General features: G+C 41.7%; 1 protein-coding gene across 1 annotated transcript in view; it reads left to right on the top strand.

The window, feature by feature from the left end:
- Positions 1-11,684: 11,684 nt before the first annotated feature.
- Positions 11,685-26,034, top strand: part of OCLN (occludin) — a 28,268-nt gene continuing 13,918 nt past the window's right edge. Inside the window, exons 1-4 of the mRNA XM_077347446.1 lie at positions 11,685-11,907; positions 16,599-16,687; positions 17,876-18,569; positions 20,709-20,867. Of these exons, the coding sequence (XP_077203561.1) occupies positions 16,638-16,687; positions 17,876-18,569; positions 20,709-20,867 (903 nt within the window). The 5' untranslated portion in view covers positions 11,685-11,907; positions 16,599-16,637. The remainder of the gene's footprint in view (positions 11,908-16,598; positions 16,688-17,875; positions 18,570-20,708; positions 20,868-26,034) is intronic.

The raw sequence follows: 26,034 nt of genomic DNA, 5'->3' as shown, positions 1-26,034 counted from the left end.
AGCAGTTGTTCTTGCTATCACAGACAAACTTGTCAATGGGGAAATTCATCTGACTTAGTCTTGCATTCTTACGATGTAGCGAATCTCAAAACAGGATACAACATCAGCCTCCAGTTGTTTATTCCATGTTGTGTTATCTGTTTTACAATGGATTCACATGGCTGTGTCAACAGCATATTTTATATCACCATTTATGTAAATATACTTCTGTGAAAAATATATATTGTTTGCTAGTCATTTTGTCATTGAGAATTTCCTTGGATATATGTAATATATTTTGAATCTTTGTTAATATATACAGGACATGTGTTAACATTCCCTGTATTGCTTGTTCTGTTTTGAATGATATACAATTTTAAAAACACATGATATCTACTAAGGGTTTTGCACACAAATTACATAGTCTGATCTGTAAGGAATTATTTAAGCCAATCTGAAGCATCTCCACCCCCAATACCATTTTTTGCCCCTAAACAACTCAAGGAAATAGCAGGATCCATCATGTCAAAGGTTGCAGATAAATCCAGTAGGAGCAACAAAGTGACATGGCCTTTGTCTACATTCAGTTGGAGATGATCATTAAGTCAGAGATGACCATCTATTTCAATGGCTGAGAGAGAAGGCAAATTTATAATGGACACCAAAGGCTCATTTACATAGCCCTGACATTATGTCACAAACCAGGATTGACAAGGGTTCAGAGAACAATGGCCCACACCCATTGTAAAAGCATCGCAATTATATGTTCCTGCAGCAATAAAGGGTTAGATTTAGGAGTCATCAGAAGCCAAGATGTATTAAACAATTGGGTGGCCAAGAGCTAGCTGTTTTTGTTGTCTCTAGCATTAAGTCGAATAGATAATTACTTTGTCAATAAGACTGAGTAAAAATTCAATAAATTGCAGGAAAAATCTCATTAAATCTGTTTTCATTTAAGTGGGTAGGTATTCTTCCACTTCTGACTGTTGGACAAAGCTTACCTATGACTGTCAAAAGTTGATTTAAGTATCAACAGCACTGATATGCATATCCTTTTACTATGATCTTTCCTATGGTCTTCATTTTTAAGCCCTGCAAATGCTGTGTAATGGATGTGATATGTAGTTATTTCACACAAACTAAAACATTTGCTGATGACTCTTTGCTAATATTTCAGATAGGGAGAACTGAAGCTGTGGATTAGTTCTTCTAACAACCAGATGTTAAGTAATTGCCAGAGCCAGTATCTGATTCTCATTTTCTCATTGTCTCTTTTTTTTGGGGGGGGGGGGACTTGTATCTTTTAAGGGAGCTTTGACTCTGGAATTGTTTTGGTCTCTCATGTACTACCAGACTTGAATATCTGTTCTATCACAGACAACACAACTATCCTCTGAAACTGTCTCATGCTTGAATTAAGTTTATACAAAGAAAATTAAACAATTTGAGTGGTGCGTACCATCAGGGGGAAAAATATTGGTATATATTTTTCAGATTTGAAACTGCAGTAGAAGCAGAAGCTTAGAAAATAGAGCAGCCTAGATTTATCAAACACCCATATCTTAAGTAGGAAGAGATTAAAGATGTCTATACAGTCTGTACAATATTACATTAAATTAATATTGTTCTGGGATTAACAGTGCAGATTTGATACTGTAATATGTTTCTATAATGTTATTGTATGTGCAAAATTAAATTCTGATCAAAAATAGACATGAACACAATTGATCAACTTTCTCTGTCATCAAAACGTAATATATTGCCTCACTCTATTAATTCCTGTTGTCATTCTATAATGATGCACCATTTAGATTTGTGATCTTATCAGTTCAACAAAAATGTTTTTAGACAATTTACTACAGTCATGTAACAATTCATTGTGGATTATATAAATATAAAAACATAAGTGTAGTTTACCTTCAACTCTGGCATTTGTGAAGGATAGAGAATATTTTGCATGTATACTATCAAATTCCCAGTTTGTCTATAATTGTTAAGACTGATCAAATAGGCAGACCCACTGACATCATTATCTTAAAAATATAAATAGCAACACAGTGGCACGTGCCAATGAAGTCACAGCAAGAAGGCAAGTAGGTCAGTCATATAATTAAATTATGCTGTAAGTTAATTGTATTTATATTCTAATAGTTCTCCTTTTGCAATAGCAAACCATCTCTGAATGTTTCTTGCCTTGGAAACCCCATGTGGAGTCCATATAAATTAGCTGGGCCTTGACAGCAAAATAAAAAAGGCCTACTGTCAGATATTAGAGATTTTCAGACATATATGTCTGAGAGGGATCCCCTGTTTGCAGCCCCTTTATTCATTAATAGCTGATTTCCAAGGGAAGAGAGTGGCCATCCAAGGAATTGGGAATTTTAAAGTCCAGTTCAAACAGTTCTCCAGCATGCTGCAGCCGGTAGTAGTTGCTGGCCATTATACAACCATCATTGGACTTGACTGGTTTGACAAACTCAACATTGATATCACCAGGGTCCAGCACAACCCTGGCTATGATGTGGTCTGTAAGGAATCTGCTGCAGTCTTCAACAGATCCCTGAGTTGTTACAACAGTCTACCAGTCACCCTAGTGATTCCTCCAATCCGAATGAATGGAAGACAAGTAACCTTCACCTTGAAGCTGAAAACAGACGCTGAGCTGGACCGCCCCATAAAACAAGCGGTACTCAAACCAGTCCCACACACATACCCCTGAAGTCTACACTCCCCTGAAGTCTACATCCCTGAAGTCTACATCCTGATATGTGTAGACTACAAATGTACAGTGAACAAGGCTCTCCAGCAGCATGCCTACCTAGTCCCAGTACTGAGCCACCTCCTTGCTTCGTTGGCTGGAGAAAGGGTTTTGCCAAGCTTGACCTGGAATCTTCCAATGCCTGATGGAAGATGTCCTAAAAGGCCTCCCTGGCATTACCCCGTACTTCAGTTATGTCCTCATATCTGAAAGATCCCATTATGAACTCACCCAATGTCTCCAAGAGGTCCTGTGCCATTTCCAAAATGCCATTTTGTGTTAACAATGATGTGTCTAGAAGGTGTGGCCTGAAGCAGTTGGATATGTATATAAAGCCTGTGTGTCCTCTGTTATTATTCAGTTTCCTTCATTGTTAATAAAAGCTCTCTTCATGTTGGCACTGAAGTGTCTGTGTTCTGACTGAACCCACAAATTTAATATTAGGTATAGTCACTGGACTTTAAATTAACCTGTCTAATACCTGGGGCAAATATTCAGTACAAGAAAGCATTTTAGTATATTTAGTATATTTATATATTATATATTATATTTAGTATATAGTCCTGTCGCTCCGCCGTGACCTACCTGCCACGATTGATACAGTTAGTGAACTGGAAGCTCCGTGGCCGTCAAGGGGGTTAGTGTTTGATGGCTTCAGGCGGCTCTCTGTAACTGAAGTGGACAAGTTACTGGGTTCAGTGAGGGCGACCACTTGCCCCTTGGATCCCTGTCCGTCCTGGTTGCTCAAATCAGGCGACCAGCGGATAGGAGGCCCCTTGAGGGAGATTGTCAACCTCTCCTTAACATCTGGAGAGTTTCCCAAGGGGCTCAAGGAAGCAGTGGTACGCCCCTTACTGAAAAAGCCATCATTGGACCCGCGGAACCCCACCAGTTACCGCCCAGTTTCGCACTTGGCGTTTCTGGGTAAGGTGATAGAGCGGACCAACTCCTAGGTTTCTTGGATGAAACTTCGGCCCTTGACCCATACCAGTCTGGCTTCCGCCCTGGCCACGGGGTGGAGACCGTGCTGGTCGCCCTCATGGATGATATCCGATGCCAACTGGATCAGGGCGTCTCCGCCATTCTCGTGCTTCTAGACCTGTCGGCCGCATTTGATGTGGTTGACCACGAGTTATTGGTACACCGCCTCGCCGGAGCTGGAATAAGGGGGACTGCGCTTCAATGGCTGGTCTCCTTCCTCCAGAACCGGACGCAGAGGGTTGCGATGGGGGAGAGTATGTCGAGCCCTTGTGAGCTCCCTTGTGGGGTTCCGCAGGGGGCGATACTCTCTCCCACACTTTTTAACATCTATATGCGCCCTCTAGCCCAGCTGGTCCGGGGCTATGGGCTGGGTTGCCACCAATATGCGGATGACACCCAGCTCTACTTCCTAATGGACGGCCGGCCGGACTCCACCCCGGATACATTTGCCAGCTGTTTGGAAACGATAGCTGGATGGGTCAGGCAGAGTCACCTGAAACTCAACCCCTCCAAGACGGAGGTCCTGTGGCTGGACAGAAGAGGGCAGGACCAGGAAGCGCGCCTCCCATGCCTGAACGGGGTGCAATTAACACCTGCACCAGTTGCCAGGAATTTGGGAGTGATATTTGATGCCTCCCTCTCTATGGAGGCTCAGGTCACCAATGTAGCTCGGACGGCATTTTTCCATCTTTGCCAAGCCCGGCTACTAGCGTCCTACCTGTCCTCGGAACACCTGGCCACAGTGATCCATGCAATGGTCACTTCCAGATTAGACTTCTGTAACTCGCTCTACGCGGGCCTTCCCTTGTCTTTGACTCGGAAGTTACAGCTGGTCCAAAATGCGGCTGCCAGGGTCCTCACTAGAACACCTTTGAGGGCCCACATTCAGCCGGTGCTTCGTCATCTGCACTGGTTACCAGTCTGTTTCCGAATCAGATTCAAGGTATTGGTATTGACCTTTAAGGCTATACGCGGCCTGGGTCCCGTCTACCTGCAGGACCGCTTGGTTGCTTATGCCCCCCGCAGGGCACTCCGCTCTGCGGGTATGAATTTACTGGTTGTCCCGGGCCCACGGGATGTTCGCCTGGCCTCGACCCGGGCCAGGGCCTTTTCAGTCCTGGCCCCATCCTGGTGGAATGAGCTCCCAGAAGAGCTAAGGGCCCTGCAGGATCTACCAGCTTTCCGCAGGGCCTGTAAGACGGAGCTCTTCCGCCAGGCATATGGTTGAGGCCAGGGCAGCTCTCCCACTAATCCATCAGAGGATCCCCTCCAATATTGAGATCTCTAACATCGAGATCATGGTTAGACCTATTGTATTGGTGCCACCCTCTTCTGAACATTATTCTCTCCACCAGACTGAACTAAGATCATAATTGTGACCACCGCCGCTATATGTTATATATAACTTTTAATTGGGGTTTTTATGGGGATTTTATTATTGTGTTTTAACTATTTATGTTGTAAACCGCCCTGAGACCTATTGGGAGAAGGGCGGTCTAAAAATTAAATAATAATAATAATAAAATATATTACAGGTTGTTGCTAATATAACAAACATTTGTTTATTTGCAGACTGATCCTATGCCGTGCTGCGTGAAAATCTAGAATGGGTTTGAGTGTTCAGAAATCTCTGTATTCTAACATCACTGACAAATTCAGAAGTACTAAACTTTTCTAGTTCTATCACTCGTGATACTGACTTGAGGTTTGTAATCTGGGACAGCAAGTACCTTTGCTTGGGTTCCAACATCTTCCAACATTTAATTATATCAATCTGCTCATGTTATTGCCTTTCAAGTTTTCATTGGCACCCTGAGCTCCTTGGAGGAAGAGAAACACAAATATGCTTTCAAGGTAAATATTTTAGTGACGTACGCCTGGAGATCATTAGGTCATCCTAAGAAATGCCTGAAGTGCAGGTAAAAGGTTTCACGAGAGTGATGGAACTCTTATCACTGCTGAATAGATTCATGTGTAATTATAAGGATGCATCATCCTCTTGTTTTTGTTTTTGTTACTTGTTTTTGAATATATAACCACAGGAAGCATGAGATAATTCTCTGCTTGCTAAATGTACACTCTTATGTATTGATTGAGAGAGGAAGCATTCCCAGCCATAATAGTGTAAAGAAGGAAGTTGTCAGAATCCCCAGGTCTTCTGCCATGATAGCATTCTGTTTGATTATTGTTTTGCCCTGATGTAACACAGATGTTGCAGTTTGACATCCCAGGGTTGATTTCCTGCCACTATAGTTCATGCCTCCTCACCCTTCTTCCACATTCCTACCCCTCCCTTCTTTTAGTGCTCTGTAATTCCCAGACCTGGTGTTCCCAATGGCCAAATTATTATCTCTATGTTTTGACTCCTTTGAACTGTGCCTGGTTCGAGTTCCCAGGGGAGGGGGAAATGAACCCCTATATTGCTTGTTCTATGCTTTGTACCTCAGTCCTGACTATGCCTTCATTGTAGATGTATTCATTGTTCTTAAATAAATAAAATTTCATTCAATGAGTTTCCTTACTTAGAAATTGAAGTTTCTCACAGACGTATATATAACTCTAGCACAAAATTGTCTGTAAAGACTGTACATTATCCTAAAAAATTATCTTGTTCAGGTAAAGTTGACATATTTGTCGATATATTCCCTATATACTGTTGTGGTCAAATGATATTCAAATGTTATAAGTCTAAAACTGTTATAGTTTTCTCTGTATAGTACCACCATCACAATGAAGTGTGAGCTATACATTTTCATTGTAAACTGCCCTGAGCCAGGAGAGAGGGTGGTATATAAATGTAACAAATGCATAAATTATGATGATGATAGGGAACTCTTGGTGATCCTATGGCATAACTGCCACCATGATTTACAATCTTGCACTGCTTTGTTTAGTTGTGTAATGTTCTGGCCAGTGTCCATTTTGATCGTATCTAACCAGCGTGTTCTTTGTTGGCCTGGTTTCCTTTTTCCACTGACCTATCCTAGCATCAAGTGGGTAACCATGTTGGTCTGAAGCAGCAGAACAAATTTAATGTCCAGTGGCACCTTTAAGACCAACCCATTTTAATTCAAGGTATGAATGAGCTTTCGTGTGCACACACGCTTCCTAAGATACATTGTGCATACCAAAGCTCATATCTTGAATAAAAATGGGTTGGTCTTAAAGATGCCACTGGACTCTATTTGTTCTAATCCAAGCATAATTGCTTTCTCCATTGAGAATAAACAAATACATAAAAATAAATAAATACATACATACATAGTCAAAAACAAGCAGAACCTTCCTAATTAATTCCTTAATAGAAAATAATCAAATAATCCAATATCCAGATCCATTATATCAGTATTCTTATATCAATATCGTTTCCACGTTAAATGTACATAGTTACCTGTAGAATCGCCGAGGGTTGGACACGACTGAATGGATAACTTCATCATCACCTACGCTGTAAGTAGATCTTTGAGCAACTGTACACCTGATTTAGGTAGCTAATCCTTTCAGGTAGTTTGAGGGGATGACACTGCAGTTCCTCAGTCTTTTACAATTAAATGTTACTTTAATATATGCAAAGCTAACATGCAAAGCTGTACATCAAAGTTGAATGGATGATTCCTATATGAAGCATGGTGGAGCCTATTCTATCACGTACTTGTTGTTAGAAGAGTTTGGACTTTCCCACTGTGGATCAGGTTCTTGGCTTGATGGAAGCATACATGTTATGCTTATCTCTTACGCCTAGCTGATGGAAACCAGATTAATTCTACCTGCACTGCTTGTACTAATGCAACAAAATGGTCCCTGTTATGTCAGTCCTTTGCCTGCTCCTGAATTTGTTATCTTCTTGTTGGGAATCATTCAGAACAAACAGACTTTATTAAGAATATTGTGACTTTTCACTGCTGTATAATTTCTATTGCTTATGGATATTTAAATATCCAGCCCTACATACATTTTGATGAAAGGGTACTATGAGTAAGGTGCAAAGTAAGGGCATTAATGTAAATGCATATATTTGATTATGTAAGCATACTAGACAGAAGAGGAGGAGTTGGTTTTTATATGCCACTTTGCTCAGGAGTCTCAAAACAGCTTACAAAAGTAGTCAGACAGAGCTTTTGTCTGAGCAGAAAACATGGCATTTGTAAAATATTTTATCAAGGCAACATCATTAAAAACATAAGATTTTTGCCTAGACACTTGCATTATGTATGAAATTCCTGGAATGTTTATGGGCATGATGACAAAACTCTAGACGAGAACAATCACTTTGAGGAGTTGGAGCATGGATGTTATGCCTGGCACTAACTTGAAAACATTTCCTCAACAGCACTGGGAGACAGCTGATATAGAAGCAGGGAAAATTAAATTAGGCTGACTAGAAGAAAGAACAGGGGAAAACTGTAGAAGATGTTTCATTACCCTTTCATCTCAACAAGTTCGCCTTTATCCCTCACCTCTGATTTCACTCAAGATATAGCTGTCCAAGTAAAATCAGAGAGTAAGTCTAAGTAAAATTATTCAAGTAGCATCATTTGGCATTTGTCCTACCAAGAATGCAACCTCATAGAAGTTTCTCTGTACCATCCATTCAAACACATCCTTATTAATGTGGTTAAATCCAATAAGTGGTCACAGCCAATGCAATCTGAAGATAATAAGAATCCAAATTACAGTGCCCTCAAGCTGACTCAGAATGGCCCTACAATTAGCTATCTGGCTAAAATGCTGAGTAAGGGCCAGTCTGAACTTAGCTGCCTTTCTTTACCCTTCTTAATATTATTGGGCTGTACTCATCTGGTTTATTTTACTGAACAGTGCTGAGAAGCTAGTGCACTCAAAGCATCCAGGTGCAGCCTGGAGATTTCCTGTCATCACAACTGATCTCAATGACAATGGAGATTGATTTCCCCAGAGAAAATGGCTGCTCTGGAGACTGAACTCTATGACATTATAGCCTCCTGAGGTCCCTCCCCTCCAAGGCTCCAAACCCAAAATCTCCAGGTATTTCCTAAACCAAAATTGACAACCCTATCTTGTGTAGAGGAAATGACAGCCATGATCATTCCTGTATGGACATATGAAGAGGACAGATGATATGGCCAGGCATTTTGTTTAAGGAACCTGGAATCATATTCCAAATGCATTTCACAATCCTGAATATACTGCAGATGTTTGTAAAGAAAAGCTTTCTTCAGAAAAACTATTTTACTAACATTTTTTCTCAGTAGCTACTGTTAAAAGACCAGATAGGACTGGCATTCTTAAGCTAGAAGACTGATTGGTCACAAAGTCATGTTCAAACCTAAAGCTTTAACTAGCAATGAAAGTTGGGTAGGGGGTGTTTCTAGATTGCTCTATAGATTGACCTGGGGAGAGTATCCTACAAGTTAAACTTTTCTCAGCAAAATCTTTTAGTGACAAACCCCCAGCTACTGTGAACTTGGAAAGGGTGATAAAAAGAAAATCTACATCTTTGTGTACATTAGGACCCATGTTATTCAAACATGAACAATTTAATGTAAACAACTGAGTAAATATAAATTGCATTTGATACTAAATGATGCAGGAATATTGTTTTGGCATTGTCAAAAACAGTGAGCCAGCTTACTGGTAAAGAAGAATGCTTTCATCTCTGGATGTAGCTTTGTTTTTCTGTGCTTAGAATGAGGTAACTGTAGTCTAAACAAGATTGCTGGCTCCTTCCCCAGCATTCTACTGTTTGAGTTAGTTGTTTTCATCTTGCAATTCTGCTTGGCTGCACATGCACTGAAAGGTCCTCTTAAACAGAACAGGTATTTTGTAATGGACGCAGTACGGTATCAATGGTGTTTGAACCCATTTAATAAAACAAAGTTCCACAGCATTTGAATGTACTCTGTGCACCTTTAAGCTTTACTTGTTAACTATGTAAGTGCCAATTTTTGTTAAAATTAATTTTTATTACATGTTGAACATAAGAGTAAGGCCCAAAGAAGGTTTTGTTTTTAGTGTGGTGTTATAAGTCAGCTCATAAATATATAAATATATATGCATATATTTTTGTAATAAAGGGTGATAAGGATAATAAATGAATAATAAATGTACATACATAAACTAAAACTTTCATTTGTCACCTGAATTACTTGCAGTTCCATTTTCAGCAGTTAAGTCCACTGATCCCCACTGATCCAAAAATATGTAACTATGTTTAGGATGCACTTAGTCACAGCTAAGTAGATGTCTAAATACTGCTTTCCTAGGTTTGTGCCTGGCCATGTCTATTGGCCCATAATTAACATTGATATATCAGTAATTCATGCAATGATTAATGGAGGCAAGAATGTTAAATATGAAGAATTTTTCCTTGACAAATATATTTGTGTGGAATAATGGGGTACAAGCATTTATATAAACTTTCATTTATTAACATTATTACCCTTTATTACTTTAACTTATTATAAGGTGACCAGATTGTCCCACTTTTGGAGGGACATCTGGGGGTACCTGGCAAATTGTACTTATGTTGAAACTAAATGTGTATATATATATATATATATATATATATTACAATACTATTTTTGTGTTCTGTGTGTTCTATGAAACTTTTTGTTGCTCCATATAAAACTAAATTTTTAATCAAGACCCCCCCTCAGTCAATGGTGTCCCGCTTTACTAATGTTAAAATCTGGTCACCTTAGCCTATCACCTTATCACCTTTTATTACCTGATGCAATACAAGCAAAGGGAAATTGCTGGGAGGGAGGCATAGCATTGTATACTCTCTGTCCTCTCTCAGATGTTAGGAGGACCTTCATATGGTAAGGTACACCAAGGAAGGTGGTATGATGTAACAGTGTCTAGTCAAAAATATTTTACTCACAAGTCCAGGTGCTTTCAATGAGATGTTCTGAAAGGTAGCCGATAGGATGGTTGGCTTGTAATTAAAAGGAACTCCTGCACCAAGGTGGAGTCATAGACAGGTCTGACCAGAAGAATCCAGTCAGAGACCAAACCTTGCTTATGGCAGATCAGGCAGGTGAATCCTGGTGGGTTTTGACCAATCTGGTGGTTTTAGCAGACTAGTGGGCAGATCCTAGTAGCAGCAGGATCAATGGAGAATACTGCATTCTTCTGGTTTCTTAAATGGTAAACATTATACTAATCTGGCAGTTAAAATAACTGATGATCATTAGTAATTCTAGATATCAAGGCTTGCATTTATAGGTTGAGGTCAGTCAGGGAGTGATGGAAGCCTTCCTGCTGCCCACTTTCTGGGATGCTCTGTCTGTTTTCTGTCGGTGCTCTGTTCCAATTACATGCTTGGGAGGGAGTTGTTGCTTCATTAACATTTATTATCATACTAATTATATTCACATTTTATTTGTATTAACAATGGAGATATGTGATAGTGAAGAAACATGGCCTTATCTAGGAAATTCAAAGTTGTAGAGAAATCCACGAAGAAAATTGCGGGGGCGGGAGCATCGCCCCCTGTCTCTCTCCTCATGTTGATTCGTAAAGAACACCGGGTCCGCCCACAAAGTTAGCCGTCTTAGTCTGCAGCAGCAAAACAAAAGAAGAATCCAATATCCTCTTCTGGAGACTCACAAGAGTTATTCCAGTGTTCGTGAGTCAGAGCCGTTTTCAATTAGACGAATCACGAGTACATTCATTGGATGACCGAACGACCTGCATTTTATGCACCTGCTTGCAAAGAGCTCGCGAAACCCTACGCTGGAGCTCCCGATGAGCCTCCCTCAACCCTGCGGGGCCCGCGCGGGACCCTCCCGCCGCCGCCTCGGAGCAGGTCCCCGTCCCCTAAAGCGCGCGCCCTGCCGGGGAAGAAGGCCGGCCCAACCCGTTTAGTGCCCCCGGGCGAGTTTCAGGTGAACGGGTCACGCACACCCAGAGGCGGGAGGGCTGCGGCGGCCCCACCCCGCCCGAGGGAGGCCCTCTGCCAATGGAGGGGCGTGATATGCGCCTCCCCCTGCGCGCATTCCTAGCGGGGCGCTCGCCTGCCCGGGACTGGCTGAGGCGGGCTGGGCGTCCAGGCGCCCCTCCCTCCCTCCAGGTATGCGGGGCAGTGCGCATGCCTCCCGGCTGGGTGTGGCGTGGGCGCCTGGGTTGCTGGAGGAGGCGAAGCGAGAGGTGCGCTTCTTTAAGAGCGACTGAGCAGGCGGGGAGAAAAGTCTCGTCCCGGGCCCAAGGTAAGTTTCCTCGCGAGGGGCTTCCCCCGTCCGGCCTCCCTGCCTCCCCTGTCGCGGTGCCCAAACCTCATCCCACCTGGTTGGATGCGGGGTGGGCTTGAGCGCCAAGCAGGTGTTGTTCTCTGGGTTGGGATTGAGACCTGGCTCGCGAGCAGGCGGGGGCAGGAAGCCCCCTTTCTCCTTTCCATGTAGCCAAGATGCACTCGTCCCGCGCGTGAATGAGGCTTGAGTTGCTTTCGGTGTGCCTCGAACCCCGATTTATCTTGAGCAAATGAAAGAGGTTAAGCACCGTCAGCGTTGGTGGCCTAGATTGGCGGACTGCTAACTCCGCTTCAGAGGGAACCTGTGTTTCCGCTTTTCTCATTCCCAAGAATTTGCCTTGGATTGCAGAAAATGGTTTTCCTTGCCTCTGGGCTGGGATCTTTGAGCGAGTTGTTGTAAGCAAAGACCTCCTGGGTACTGATTCCGGAGGACACATAATTGGCATTGTTTGGGACTTGAAAACTTTACCCTGAATTGCCAGCCAACCTTCTATAAAATTGCACTGCCACTGTGTTATTTTATTCAGCATTCCATTAACCAGCAGAGGTTCCAGTGTCATTTACACAAGAATGCAATTGCTTCAGCTGCATTAATCAGTAGGAAGCAACTGCCTATATTTACAGTCACCTGAAGGGATTGATCTTGATTTACATAGAGCTTCCTTCTCTGTTCCAAGCAGGGTTGGTGGTAGTAGTTTACCCCATCCCCTCACACACTAGTTTTTTGGTAAGCATAATTTTTTGTATCTCTCGGCTGCTTCACTTATCTTTTTACAAAGAGCAAAACTCTGTATGCTCGGTAATTGTAGTCCATGGACATCTGGAAAGCCGTAGTTTGGCCACCCCTGCTCTGTAGGGCTTCTTACTCTCTTTTGAGATGACTTTTTCACAAATCTGGCCACTATTTTGCTTGCCTTGGCCACAGGTATCTAAAAATGGTGGCAAAATTCTTATTGGACAGAACAGCCCACCCCCCACCCTGAATATGCTGCAGAACACTATTCATAGAATCATTCCTGGTTCCAATACAGTATGTTGACAGGAAGAAGAATGACTTCACGAGAGATCCCTGATCTGAACACTTTGAGCTCGTGGGGTTCTTGCTTCCCTGTTTCCTTGATTCCCAAAGGCTTTTTATGTTAGGGGTCCTAACTGAGCAGTCAGTGTTGAAAGCCAGTTGAGAGCTTGATGATTATGACTGCTGAGTACAGGGGCTCATAAATTCTAGTGAGTTGCTACATGTTGTAAGTAATGCCATGGAAAGTTTTGGAAGTTTGCCTTCAAGGCCAAGATGGGCTGAGATTGGAAAGGAGATTCTGAAAGCATGGTTTCCCCAAAGGTTGGGAACTAGTTCTATAAGAAGACCTGCTATAGAACTAAGTAACTGCGCAAGTAAGTGCAGCTGGGTAGAAAGTATGGAAATCACAGCTATTGTCAGTGGTGTGATTCAATGCCAATGTTTTTTTCCCTCTAATTGTTCTTCTGAATATTTTATTGCAAAAATGTTTCAATAGTATGGTTATTGTTCAAGGAGTTATTTCTCATTGTATTCATGTCCAGTAAGTTGCTAAAAGAGCAGCTTTGTTTATAGAGTGCAGGTTGTGGTTAGTTTGCATATTTTAGCTGTCCATAATGAATAGCCAAATCCTCAGATCTTAGTGCCAGTGTGTTTTTGGGACTACTGGTCCTACAGAAAGAGAATATGTGACAGATGCCCCCAATATGGTGTAGAGAGAGCAATAGTAATTGTATTGGTGCTCACTGCACTGTATAAGAAGAACCCTGTTGGATCGGGCCAATGATCTATCTAGTCCAGCATCCTGTCTCACACAAGGACCAAGAACAATGCCTTTTCCTGGTGTTGCATCCTAGCTCTGGGATTTCAAGGCTTTGTGCCTATGAATATGTAGGTCCCCTTCAGTCACCATGGCTAGTAGCCATCCATAAGAACTCTTCTCTGTCTAATCTCCTTTTAAAGACGTCTACGCCTTTGGGCTATCACTACACACCACCAATCATGGAGTGGTGTTCTGTTGATATCTCCATGACAAAAAGACGGTGAAAGCCCACTGGTGCATGCTGATGTGGCTGTATCCCCTTGATATCAGGTCACTGCCACTCAAACACCTGACACAGAAAAGGAGAGAACAAAGGACAGGGCTGGCAGCCACATAAGCAGAGGTGAGCAGCTGCAAGTGTCCAGGGATTCCAAATGCCTTCTCTGCTGTCTGCCCTTCCCCCTGCTTTCTGCAAGCATCCTGTTCCCAGGCATATGCACTTGTGATTCCATTTATCTGGTGGCTGTGAGCAATCTCCTGCCCCTGTACCCTGTCCTTTTAATGGTGTGATTAAAAACGAGATTGGGAACAGTTTTTACCATAGAGTTTAGGGAAATTCCTAGAGTGGTGATGAGAACTATTGGCTCTTGGAGCCATTTGCAATTATCAACCAAAGCAGCAACGTTTACTGTCATCCTGTCATCCGTAGCATGAGGCCAGCACCTCTGAGAGGTCCTCATCTTACCTACTCTTTGCAATAGTGGCTGTTTTAAGGTGGAAATGACCTGTCAGTTACAAGCTGTGCCAGGAAAGGGCCTAGCCTACTCTCCTGAAACATGGGAATGGTGCTCAGAAGAGCAGCAGGTGATATGACAAAGAACCATCTGTGGCTCCCTATATACTCATTGAGGTATCATGGCCCTACGGTGCCACCTGGAAGTGATGTTATGGCCAGGGACTTCTCCACACAGGAATAATATCACTTATAGGTGATATTGGGAGAATTCCTAGAGGGACACAGAGGCAAAATGGGTTTAAACTACAAGTACAACGATATAGGCTAGATATCAGGGAAAATTTTTTTCACAGTCAGAGTAGTTCAGCAGTGGAATAGGCTGCCTAAGGAGGTGGTGAGCTCCCCCTCACTGGCAGTCTTCAAGCAAAGGTTGGATACACACTTTTCTTGGATGCTTTAGGATGCTTAGGGCTGATCCTGCATTGAGTAGGGGGTTGGACTAGATGGCCTGTATGGCCCCTTCCAACTTTATGATTCTATGAAAACCAAAGCTACTGCTTGAAATCCCACATGTGTCTAGTTCTACATATGTCTGCTGTCATAGAATCATAGAGTTGAAAGGGACCTCCAGGGTAATCTAGTCCAACCACCTGCAGAATGCAGGAAATTCACAACTACCTACCCACCCACAGTGACCCCAATTCCATGTCCAGGTGATGTCCCCCCCAAACCCCTTCCAACCAGATTCCATGTCCATTCTGGTGTGGAGGAAATTCGCCTTCTGATCTCAAAGTGGTGATCAGCATTTCCCTAGGCATGCAAGAAAGGGCCACACGAGCCAAGCTCAGGCACAATCCATTCTGCCACTCACTTGCAATCTACCTAAGTTCATAGAACCAGCATTTCTGTGAGGTTGCTATCTAGCCTCTGCTTATACTTCCAAAGAAGGAGAACCCACCACCTCCCAAGGAAGCCTGTTCCACTGAGGAATTGTTCTTTCGGATGTTAAGCCAAAAATTCTTTTGAATGAATTTCATCTCATTGGTTCTGGTCCAACCCTCTGGGATAACTGAAAACAAATCTGCTCTATCTTCTGTGTGACAGCCCTTCAAGTACTTCAAGATGGCTATCATATCACCTTTTTGTCATCAACTCTGCAGGCTAAACAGACCAAGCTCCCTCAACTTTTACTAATACATGTTGGTCTCCAAACCCTTCACCATATTCTTTACCCTTTTCCAGACATGCTCCAAAGGAGGGCAATGAAAATGTTTTAGAAAAGGCTGAACCAGATTGATGGAGTGCAAGACCAAATACTTAAAAAAAAAACTCATTGTAGAAATCTGCAGAGTGAGATTTTGGTACATGGTAAATATTAGTTTAGTCAGCTGCCTGTAAATTACAATAAAAGGTGGCCTTTCACCCAACAAGGCTCTGCAGTCCAGCGTCTTTTGTTGATATAAGAGTTTGCAGTGTTGGGCTTTTAACTTTAGAAGTTTACAATTGGTATATAAAATGTTGATGTTTCTGTTGGCTACACTAAATATTTCTTGCTGGGGACAAACCCCGTTGCATTCAGGAATACAACGGGCGCTAGTTTGGGGTGTGTGTAGAGGAACTCTGTGGATGGCCTCTCCATCCCCCCCAGAACCTGGAAAGGCTGCAGGCTGAGGCTCCCGGGAAGGGAGCTCACTGGCAGGGGCAGCTCTCACGCAGCAGGGATCCGCAGCCTCTGAGGGAAGTGGAAGGAGGAGGGAGACAGAAGGCGATTGGCTAGCTGCTGGACAGACAGGCAAACCAGTTGGAGTAGGAGGCACTCTGGTGGGAGAGCTGCCCTGAGTGGGTGTTAAGCACTGAGTGGCACTTAAGGCATGAGACCAGCTCCGAGCCCTTACCAGAAATATTAAGTGGAACAGAACAGATCAGAGGTTTAGTGGTACCTTAAAAACTAATGACATTTATTCCAGCATAATATTCAGTTGATGTATCTGGTAAATTAAGTTTTGACACAAAGTTTCTACTGGAATAAATAGTATTAGATTTGAAATTGCCACTGGATTCCTAATTGTTGCTGCAGCGACTTAATGTGGGTACTTTTATGGAATTAATCTTACAAAATTATGTATTTCATTGTAGACATAACATCTTTCTGTTTAACGGTCCCGAGCTTCCACCATGTCGTCCAGACCTTTTGAAAGTCCGCCGCCTTATCGACCTGACGAATTGTAAATATCTACTTTTCTTTTTTTCTTGCCAGTTCAAACTATTGCAGATAAGTTGTGTACACTGTTAGAGATATGAATTTGTGCAGCTTTCAATGCCACTTGTATAAACTGTAATAGTGTCACTACTGTTATTATGCTAGATAGCATGTTGGTTTAACCTGCACATTCTTAAAAGTGGGATATTTACTAATTGTTAAATAAACTGATCTCTGGTTCTACAAGCTGGTACATTCATGGTGATGGATCTAGAACTTCTTTTAATTCTAACAGTGCTTCTAACAGGGCAAGGAATCTTCATTTGCAAGAACACATCAGGAAAAGATTTCACAGTTGGAGCTAGTCCTCCGCATTTGGTATTGAAGATTTGGTCTTTGAGATTCAAGAGCACAGTGGTATAGAGTTCACTGTTAAGCATTTCTGAAGGATGGTTTTCCCCTATATAAGCATGTTCGCCACCTTCCTTCTGAATGGAATGCTTGCTTGGCTTCCATTTTTCCCTGCGGCTTGTTCTGTAGAGGCACTCCCACCACCTGGAACAACTGGAAGGTGCTTTCTATGATACAGATATGTAATATGTCACCTCAAGAGAGAAATTTCTCCGGTTTTTAGTTTGCTTATACATGCACGCATGCCCTACATTTTAGCCAGATTGCTTTCCCAAACAGTTTACAATTCAGAATAAAAAAGGTGTCCATTGTTACTTTAACAAAATTAACTCTAGCATAGGTGTTCTCTTAAATGTTGATATTAGTGCAAAATAATCTCTGGTATTTTTTGTGTTTGGGTATTTTAAAGCTTTTGTAGTCCTTTTAAGTGCCAAGCTGATAATTCACTCCAAAGGGACAGAAAGCCCTTTAAATGTACTTCGACTGTTGATATCTGGTGGTCCCCCCCCCCCCCAAATCTTGATTAAAAAAAAAAAAAATTCAGGCTCAGCCATTCCAGATAGCAGAAAAATAGTAAATAAGACTGCTATAGACTAACACAGCTACTCTGTGAAACAAATATAATAAACAACATATTTAATTGCCAATTATATATATATTTAAAATTGTGTGTGTATAGATCAAGCATGGTTTTTGAAAGAATCTATAGAAATGCCTTTAGTATTTCATGATGCCTCTATAAGAGGTGAACAGCTGTTCTTAGCTGATGGCAATGTTGTTTGCTTGTCTTTTGTCTTTGTAGCAAACCTTCAAACTACGCACCAAGTAATAATACATATGGTGGTGAATTCCATTCCCAGCCCATGTTCTCCCAGCCAGCATATTCTTACTATCCGGAAGAAGAAGTGCAACATTTCTACAAATGGACATCCCCTCCAGGAATAATCAAGATCATGTCAATTTTCATAATAGTGATGTGTGTTGGTGTCTTTGCGTGTGTTGCTTCTACGCTAGCTTGGGACCTAGACATGTATGGAAGTTCTCTGGGGACTGGTATGGGCTATCCTAATTATGGTTCATCTGGTTTTGGAGGCAGCTATGGTTATGGCTACGGAAGTTATGGCTATGGAGGGAGTGCTTATGGCATTGGTGGGAATTACATTGAACCTCGGGCTGCAAAAGGTTTTATACTTGCGATGACAGCTTTCTGTTTTATTGCTGGACTTGTGGTTTTTGTAACAAGCGTTACCAAGAATAGCATGGCCAGGACAACAAAGTATTATCTCATAATCATCATAGGAAGTGCTCTCTTGCTGTTCTTGATGTTCATTGCTACCATAGTGTATGTGCTGGCAGTCAACCCAACTGCACAATCTTCAGGATCGGTGTTCTACAATCAAATCTATACCCTGTGCAGCCAATTTTATACTCCTACAAGTGCTGGACTCTTTGTGAATCAATATTTGTATCACTATTGTGTGGTGGAACCTCAGGAGGTATGTATACACTTAACATAATTGCTGAAGCATTTCCAAAAGCAAAATCTCTAGCTTTATTTGATCCCTGATTTGGCTACTGTCAAATAACTATGCTGGAACAACTAAAGCTGTTGAAACCAAATTGAATTATTTGGATCACTTTTCCTAGAAAGATACTTGTTTGGTATCTATTTTAAACTTTACAGCAATGCATTTACTCTCCCCCTTCATGGTGGGAAAATGGAGGAGATGGAAAGGTCTTGAATTTCACTTTAACGAGTTATTCATTCTAGATAGAAAATCACCACAGTTTATCTCTAGATATAAATGAATTTAAAGAGCACAGATCGCTAGGTAATCCAACCTGGGTCCCTTTACCAGTCACAAGCCTTCATCTCACTTGTGTCTCTTCTGGTTAACATTCTATTTGAGTTTCAGAGATGCTTCCTATGAAGAAAATGGGCTCCTAGTACAGTTTGATTTGGCACTTATCAGTAATTATCTTTCCCTATATAATCTGATTTGTCTGTTATGGGCACAAACTCTAGATGGAGTGAATTGCCTTGGGCATATCTCAAATCTGTCTGGAGCTGGGCTGAACAGAATTTGAATGATAAACCTGATACGATTATTGAGAGGATCTTGGAGCAAATTTATAAAAACTTCTGAGAATCCTATAAGAATGCTAAATAACTGTAACCATGTTTTGGTTAATGCAAGGTTGTAAGTATATGCTCTTCAAACAAGTTAAAAACAAAGCATGGAAAACCATGCTTTTAAACCCTTTCTGAGATGTAACAGGCACACAGATCCCCCTCCTCCCATTTTAAGCATGTGTATTCTTGAATAGTCTTGGTTCAATAGGGTTTGCCTTCTGATTATAAATTTGGAATTACAGTCTCTTGTGCCACCTTGAAGCAGTTAACACCTTTCTAGGCCCATTGGCTTGGAAGGCTATATCTCTGCTTAAGCTTGCACTGTAAATTGCTTAAGAACTTTGTCTTGGAGGGGGTATTTGCAAAAGAGGATGTGATTAAAATGGTCCCTGTATCGATTCTGCTTTTAAAATTATGCGTAACATAGGTTTGAACGGTGATGAGAGACTGGCTGTGCCTGTAGAACTTTTTTTCAGGTCAAAGAAAAAGGAAGCAAAAAATAAATAAACAAAACCCTAGATTCAAATGGGTAGCCATGTTGGTCTGAAGTAGCACAATAAAATCAGAGTCCAGTAGCACCTTTAAGACCAACCAAGATTTATTCAGGGCTACTAGACTCCAAAAAAAACGCTGTTCCAGAGGTGCTGACTTTCCCTGGGACTATTTTTTGCATTGCTGTTTGTACATGGGACTTCTGAGTATTTGGTGGTCAGAAACAGCACTGTTTTTAATTGGTGCAGGTGTATAAATGCTGACTTTCGCCAGGTAAACATGTGTAAGTTGCCCTAGGGTACCTTATTTTCTGAAATGCTTGAGTTCAGTTAATGGCTTATTGACACTGAAAGTTTAAATTGGCCCTTTAATTATTGGGAGAACAAGTCACCTTAACATGTTATCTCTCTGAGCCTTGGTAAAGGTTGTTCTCTTGAAATTCAAACTGACAAGCTTTGGGATAATTAGTTGAAGCCTCCAACACTTTGTATATGAATGCTTTATAAATATGAGAAAATAAAACAACAGTCTAGCGGCCCCTTAATCCTTTCAACAATGCCGTGAAGCATTATTATTAGCAGGAAGTTGAACTGCATCTAGGAGACAGCGGCCAAAACCACTGTGGCTGAAGTAAGGTCTCAGTTGTTCTCCCTCTAGGGATGCCAGCCTCCAGGTGAGACCTAGGGATTCCTGGAATTATAGCTCATGTCCAGAAATCAGTTCCCCTGGAGAAAATAGATGCTTTGGTGGGTAGACTCCATGGCATTGTACCCCACTGAGGTCCGTCTCCTTCCCAGGCTCCATCCACAAATCTCCGGGGGTTTCCTAACCTGGACCTGGTAATCCTATCTTTTCCTATCCCATGGTGGTGAGGGACCTGACAACTTGAAATCCTTCAGATCTATTCACTGGCTCCTCCTGTGCTTTTACTTTGAGAGGAACAGGATTATTTAAAATATTACTTGTGTAATAAAATGGAATAAAACATGAGTGTGTGTTCATTTCCTAGGCTATCGCGATTGTCTTAGGGTTCCTGATTGTCGTAGCGTTTATCGTCATAATATTCTTTGCAGTGAAGACACGGAATAAGATGAATCACCATGGTAAAATGAATATCCTATGGGATAATACAAAAGATTATGAGGAAGCTCCCAATGTAGAAGAATGGGTGAGTCAACTTGTTTTCGGAACCTTTGTGGTGTATTAATTTGTAGTTGTTACAAAATTGGACTTACTCTTCTGCTTTGGTATTTATCTATTTATCTATTTATTATATATTGTCCAAGCATAGTATTTGTTAAACCACTTTCTTAGGATTATTTGACATTGTAGCCGTTGTGGGGTTAATTGATACCAGGAGGCCAGAGCAGGCATACTTGTTCTGCCGTGTAGTGCACCATGCTTTTGGTAAGTAGGTTTTTGTGGATGAGTGAATTCAAGCAAAATATCAGTTTGCACTCAAAATGAACAAGCAAGACAGGTAGTTTACAATGAGCATAGTAGACTCTGGGCAGAGGGAGAGACAGCTCTAGCTCTAAGCAGAGTAGCTGAGTGAATTATGTTGCTGTTGATGAAACCTAAATGTCTTTTGGGAAATTTTAGATTTTACATTCCAGTCTTAAGCATTCTCTTTTGAGGTAACTGTGTTAGTGTAAGAATGAGCACTTACAAATCTTGCCCACAAGTAAAACTAAAGTAAACTTGCTACCTTATTTAAGATGGAGATACTTGTTTAACTAGCTAACTTCAAGGGCTGTTTATGTTTTTGTGACCTGACGTATTGCCGTGTTTGTGTGTAGTATTTTAAAATGATTCTCATGTGATGTTGGCTGTTTTGACCTTTATCCGGTGGCTTGGCATAAAGAAGCTCTGACTACTTTGTACAGTGATTTAAATGATATGAGGTAAATGTTTCGGTGAGACGGTTTCGGGGCGTGTTCATTGCTAGCTAATGAAATTGTTTACTCATGTTTCACTCGGGTAGGAAAGGAGCAAGTTAGGAACTCTTGTTCAAACAAAAAAAAGAGTCCTGGTGAATACATGATATCAGTGGCTCTTTGTTTGGTTATGCCTCAGCAGCTATCTTGAAGTATGCAGCTGGTGTACAAAACGTGTGTAACTTGATACCTAAGCTGGCTTTATGTGTTAATACTTAGGGAGGCATGTCTGCTGCTTGCATTAGAGTTGGTAATTTTCTGTCTGATCTGTGTGCTAGCATTACATCTTAGAGTACTTTCAAATGTACCCAGAACAAACCACCACAACTTATGAAGACAAAACCATAAGCAACCCTAAGGGAGCCAGTTTAGAGAGTACATGCCGTGCTCAGCTTGTTGCAACCTGTGACTGTGGCTGACTAAAGTAATTTTTGAGGATCAAGCAGAGGGCAGTGGAGCTGGATTTATGTAGCTTTCTAGGTGTCCTTGAAGCTGCCTGGCTCAGTCCTGACTACAAACAGTAGCAAAACCATTATTGCTGAATAATGGACAGAATGTCAAGTTGGATAGATATGGGTTACTAAAGAATTCAAAGTAGGCCTAAAAGTGTTACTTGCAACCACCATTTGTGTCTCCAAGAATGTGTGAACAAAAAGGGAGGGAATTTGTCATTTTGTCAAGTTTTCATTCAACCCCAAGCTCAAGTATATACACTGCTTAGCACACAGAGCTTGACTAAATACTTCTTGACTTCACCTGGCTTCAGTTTATTATATTGTCTGAATGAGTAGAATTCTGGTTTGTGAAGAAAAAATAAATTCCTTTTCACCAAGGTGTCGGTCTGCATGTTTGTAACCAAGAGCAGGCCAACTTGTGATGTCTGAATGCAGCCATAGAAGAAACACTGGATGTGCTCTTTAAAACGTGTGTGTACTTTGTAGTTCTGTATGCTTTGGCTTTATTTTATTGAAGGAACATTTGTATGCCATTTCAAATAAGCCAGAAAACAGGAGGATGAATTGCTACAGCTTTTATGGTTGCTGGTTCAGGGGAAACAGTCCCTGAACAACATTTGCCATCATACTGATATGTATTTATTTGTTCTTTCTTTCCTTTCCTTCTGTTAAAAAGCCAGATGGGCTGAAATAGAACAATCAAATGTATATTATCAAAACAAAGTGCCAAAAAAAAACTCGTCATTCAAAAAATCGCAATGAAAATCTGAAGGAAGCCAGATAACCTCTGATTAAATAGTCACACAAGTATCATAAATAGATGGGAAAAGGGGGCAAGAGAAATTTATTCCTCCTCCTGTTCTTAGAAGGCAATCAAAGCTTATTTGAGCTATATTTGTTGTTGTCTGCCAGCAATCAAAGAATCCTGCTTCCAGGCAAATTTCACTTATGTGGATGCTAATTTATTATGTTATGTATTTATTAATTGTACTTATAGGTTGCCCCTCTGTCTCAGGGTGGCTGACAACAGAAAGTCCAATACATATTATATATTAAAACAATAAAACTGGAAGTATACAAAAATTGATTTCTGTTCAAAATGCTCTGGATTATTCCACTAAACCAAATTCTCAAATATATATAATGATGTTTCTGTGTGCACTGTATTGCCCTCAGCCATACGCTTGGTGGAAGAGCACCATTTTTCAGGTCCTTCAGAACTTCGAGAGCTCCAAAAGGCCCCTGGTCTTCTGACTGCTCATTCCACCAGGCTGGTTGAGGCCGATGGGGCCAAGGACAATGAGCAAGTTAGGATTTGCTGATTGTAGGGTTCTTTGGGGGACATATTTTGGGAGGCAGTCCCTCAGATCAGCAGGACCCAGACCACATATGGCTGTAGAGATTAAAACCAACACCTTGAACTTGATCCAGACTTCAACCAGTAGCCAGTGTAGGTGATGGAGAACAGGTTGTGTATGGGGTTCTCCTCAATGGACAACCAAAATGGCCTACATTTTTGACTTATCCATTTTATCCACAACAGCTATATGTTCAGATTGAATTGTATGTGATTCACCCAGCAAAGCTTCTCCGGCACAGTGATGATTCGAACCTGGGTTCCATGATTCTAGCCTAACACTAACCACTAGGCACAAACATGGTAAAGTCATGCAAGTCCCTGCTATAGGAGAAAATCAACTGCTTTTCTAGCGTAATGAATGTGTAGAACAAGTTTAGTGTATTCTGGTAAACTACAGCTATCAATGCTATCAACAACTATGTATTTTAATCTGGAGATGTTTAAGACACACTAGTTACCTATCTGATTCTGGATCATAGAATCATAGATTTGGAACGGGCCATACAGGCCATCTAGTCCAACCCCCTGCTCAATGCAGGATCAGCCCAAAGCATCCTAAAACAGTTCAAGGTATTGGTTGTGACCTTTAAGGCTATATATGGCTTGGGTCCAGCCTACCTATGGGATCGCTTGCCTTCTTATGACCCCCCCCCCCGCAGGGCACTTTGCTCTGCAGCTATGAACCTGCTAATGGTCCCAGGACCCCAGGAGGCACACCTAGCCTTGACCAGGGCCAGTCCTGGCCCCTACCTGGTGAAACAAGCTCCCTCAAGAGCTGTGGGCCCAAACGGACCTCTTGAGATTCTGGTGGGCCTGCAAAATGGAGCTCTTGGACCAGGTGTTTGATTGAAGTTGGGCTGAACTCCTGGAGTTTAAGGGTTCCCCTTCCCTCCAGGCTTAGGTTTAAGGATGAATCCGCTGAGCCACTATCCGTCTACCATCTTTGGTTGCATATATCATCTGTCGCCAACTACTAGAAATGTTGGAGGGATAATCCTGTAAATTTGTACCACCATCTTATCATTATTGTTATAAATATTTTTAGTTTTTTAGGGGAATTATTTTTACTAAAGATGTTTTTATTGTTGAGATATTATTGTTTGATATATTAGTGAACTGCCGTGAGCCAGCAAATGCTGAGAGAGGCAGTGTAGAAATATAATTAATAATAAATTAATTAATTAATATGGAGTAAACTGTACAAGAAGTTTTTTTAGCCCTTAACCCTTGGAAGTTGCTTCTGAAAATAGTAATGTAAATATTGAAAAACTAGTTAAGTTCCTTTGTTTTCTTATATGTCTTTAAGGTCTTATGTGTCTTTAAGATGAAAAGACACAAAAATAAAGTCAAAGCTAAAATCCATAACACTGAATATTAGGATATTAGAATATTGCTAATAAAGCAATCCTTTATGACAGCTGCATTACATTATTGGGTTCCTGGTATGGTTATTCATCTATATTTCTCTTGCTTACAAAATGTTATCATGCTGCAGGTATGCTGTGTTTTCAAGGAAGATATTTATATTGGCAGGTTACTGGCCCTACTGGAAAAGAGTTTGTTTCATGTCATAGCTTAAAACAGCTGCCCTTATCCTCATTGTGCTTGTGGACTCTTGGAATTTTGAGAGAAGGTAGTGAGCACTACCATAATATGCCTGCCTTAGAGATGCAGAGTCATCACAAAATGGCTACCCTCATGGGTGCATGGTATCTGCAAATCCTTACAGATTGCAGCAAGCAGCGGTGCTTTCCTCTTTTCCTTTTCCTCAGTTGGGGCCAAACTCTCTACACTCCAGAAAATTACTTATAAAAGTCACCTATGTGTTCTCCAGGAAATACACAAATGGGTTCCATGACATTCAGGGGTGCCACACTGAGGATTAGGGATGTGCATGGACTGGAAAATTCTGGTTTGTTTTTGGTTTGTTCTAGTCCAGTTTGTTCCCCCCCCCAAGTGGGGCAGCCCAGCTTGGCTTGGGGTCTGCAGGAGGGACAACCCAAGATCAGGCCGGTGGGGCAGAAGTTCACAGCTCACTGCCACTTGTGCTGAGATTGGCTTCCTTCACAGCTCAGCTCAGTTTAAATTGAGCTGCAAGAGGGAGGGCCTGCCCAGGATTGACAGTCATTTCAGTGTGCCGGTTCCTTTTCCTCTTTTTGGAAGCAGGGGTGGGTGTGGGTGGGGAGTGAACCCTTGTGCTGAAATGGTTTGCTGCCATTTTAGGCTGACAGTAGGATGTTCACTCCCATCTGATGTCATCTTAAAATGACAGTCAGCAGAAGATCCTAGGAAGTATAAGCAGGAGATCCTAGGATTGTCTGGCAGCCAATCAAGAGAGATGGTTTGCCATTGTCTGCCTCCACATTGTGGCCTTAGTGTTCTTTGGAAGTCTCCCATTCAAATACTAGCCAGAGCCAGCCCTGTATAGCATCTGAGATCTGATGTGACTGAACTTGCCTGGGATATTCAGGTCAAGGTTACTGCATAGAACAGGGATGGTCAAACCATGGCCCCTCAGATGGCCATTGAATTGTAGTCCATAGACATCTGGAGAGCCACAGTTTGGCCACCCCTGGTGTAGAG

Source organism: Paroedura picta, chromosome 7 (genome assembly GCF_049243985.1).
Source record: "Paroedura picta isolate Pp20150507F chromosome 7, Ppicta_v3.0, whole genome shotgun sequence".
NCBI classification, from domain to species: Eukaryota; Metazoa; Chordata; class Lepidosauria; order Squamata; family Gekkonidae; genus Paroedura; species Paroedura picta.
Note: the sequence above shows the minus strand (reverse complement) of the source record. Positions and strands in the feature narration are given on the sequence as shown.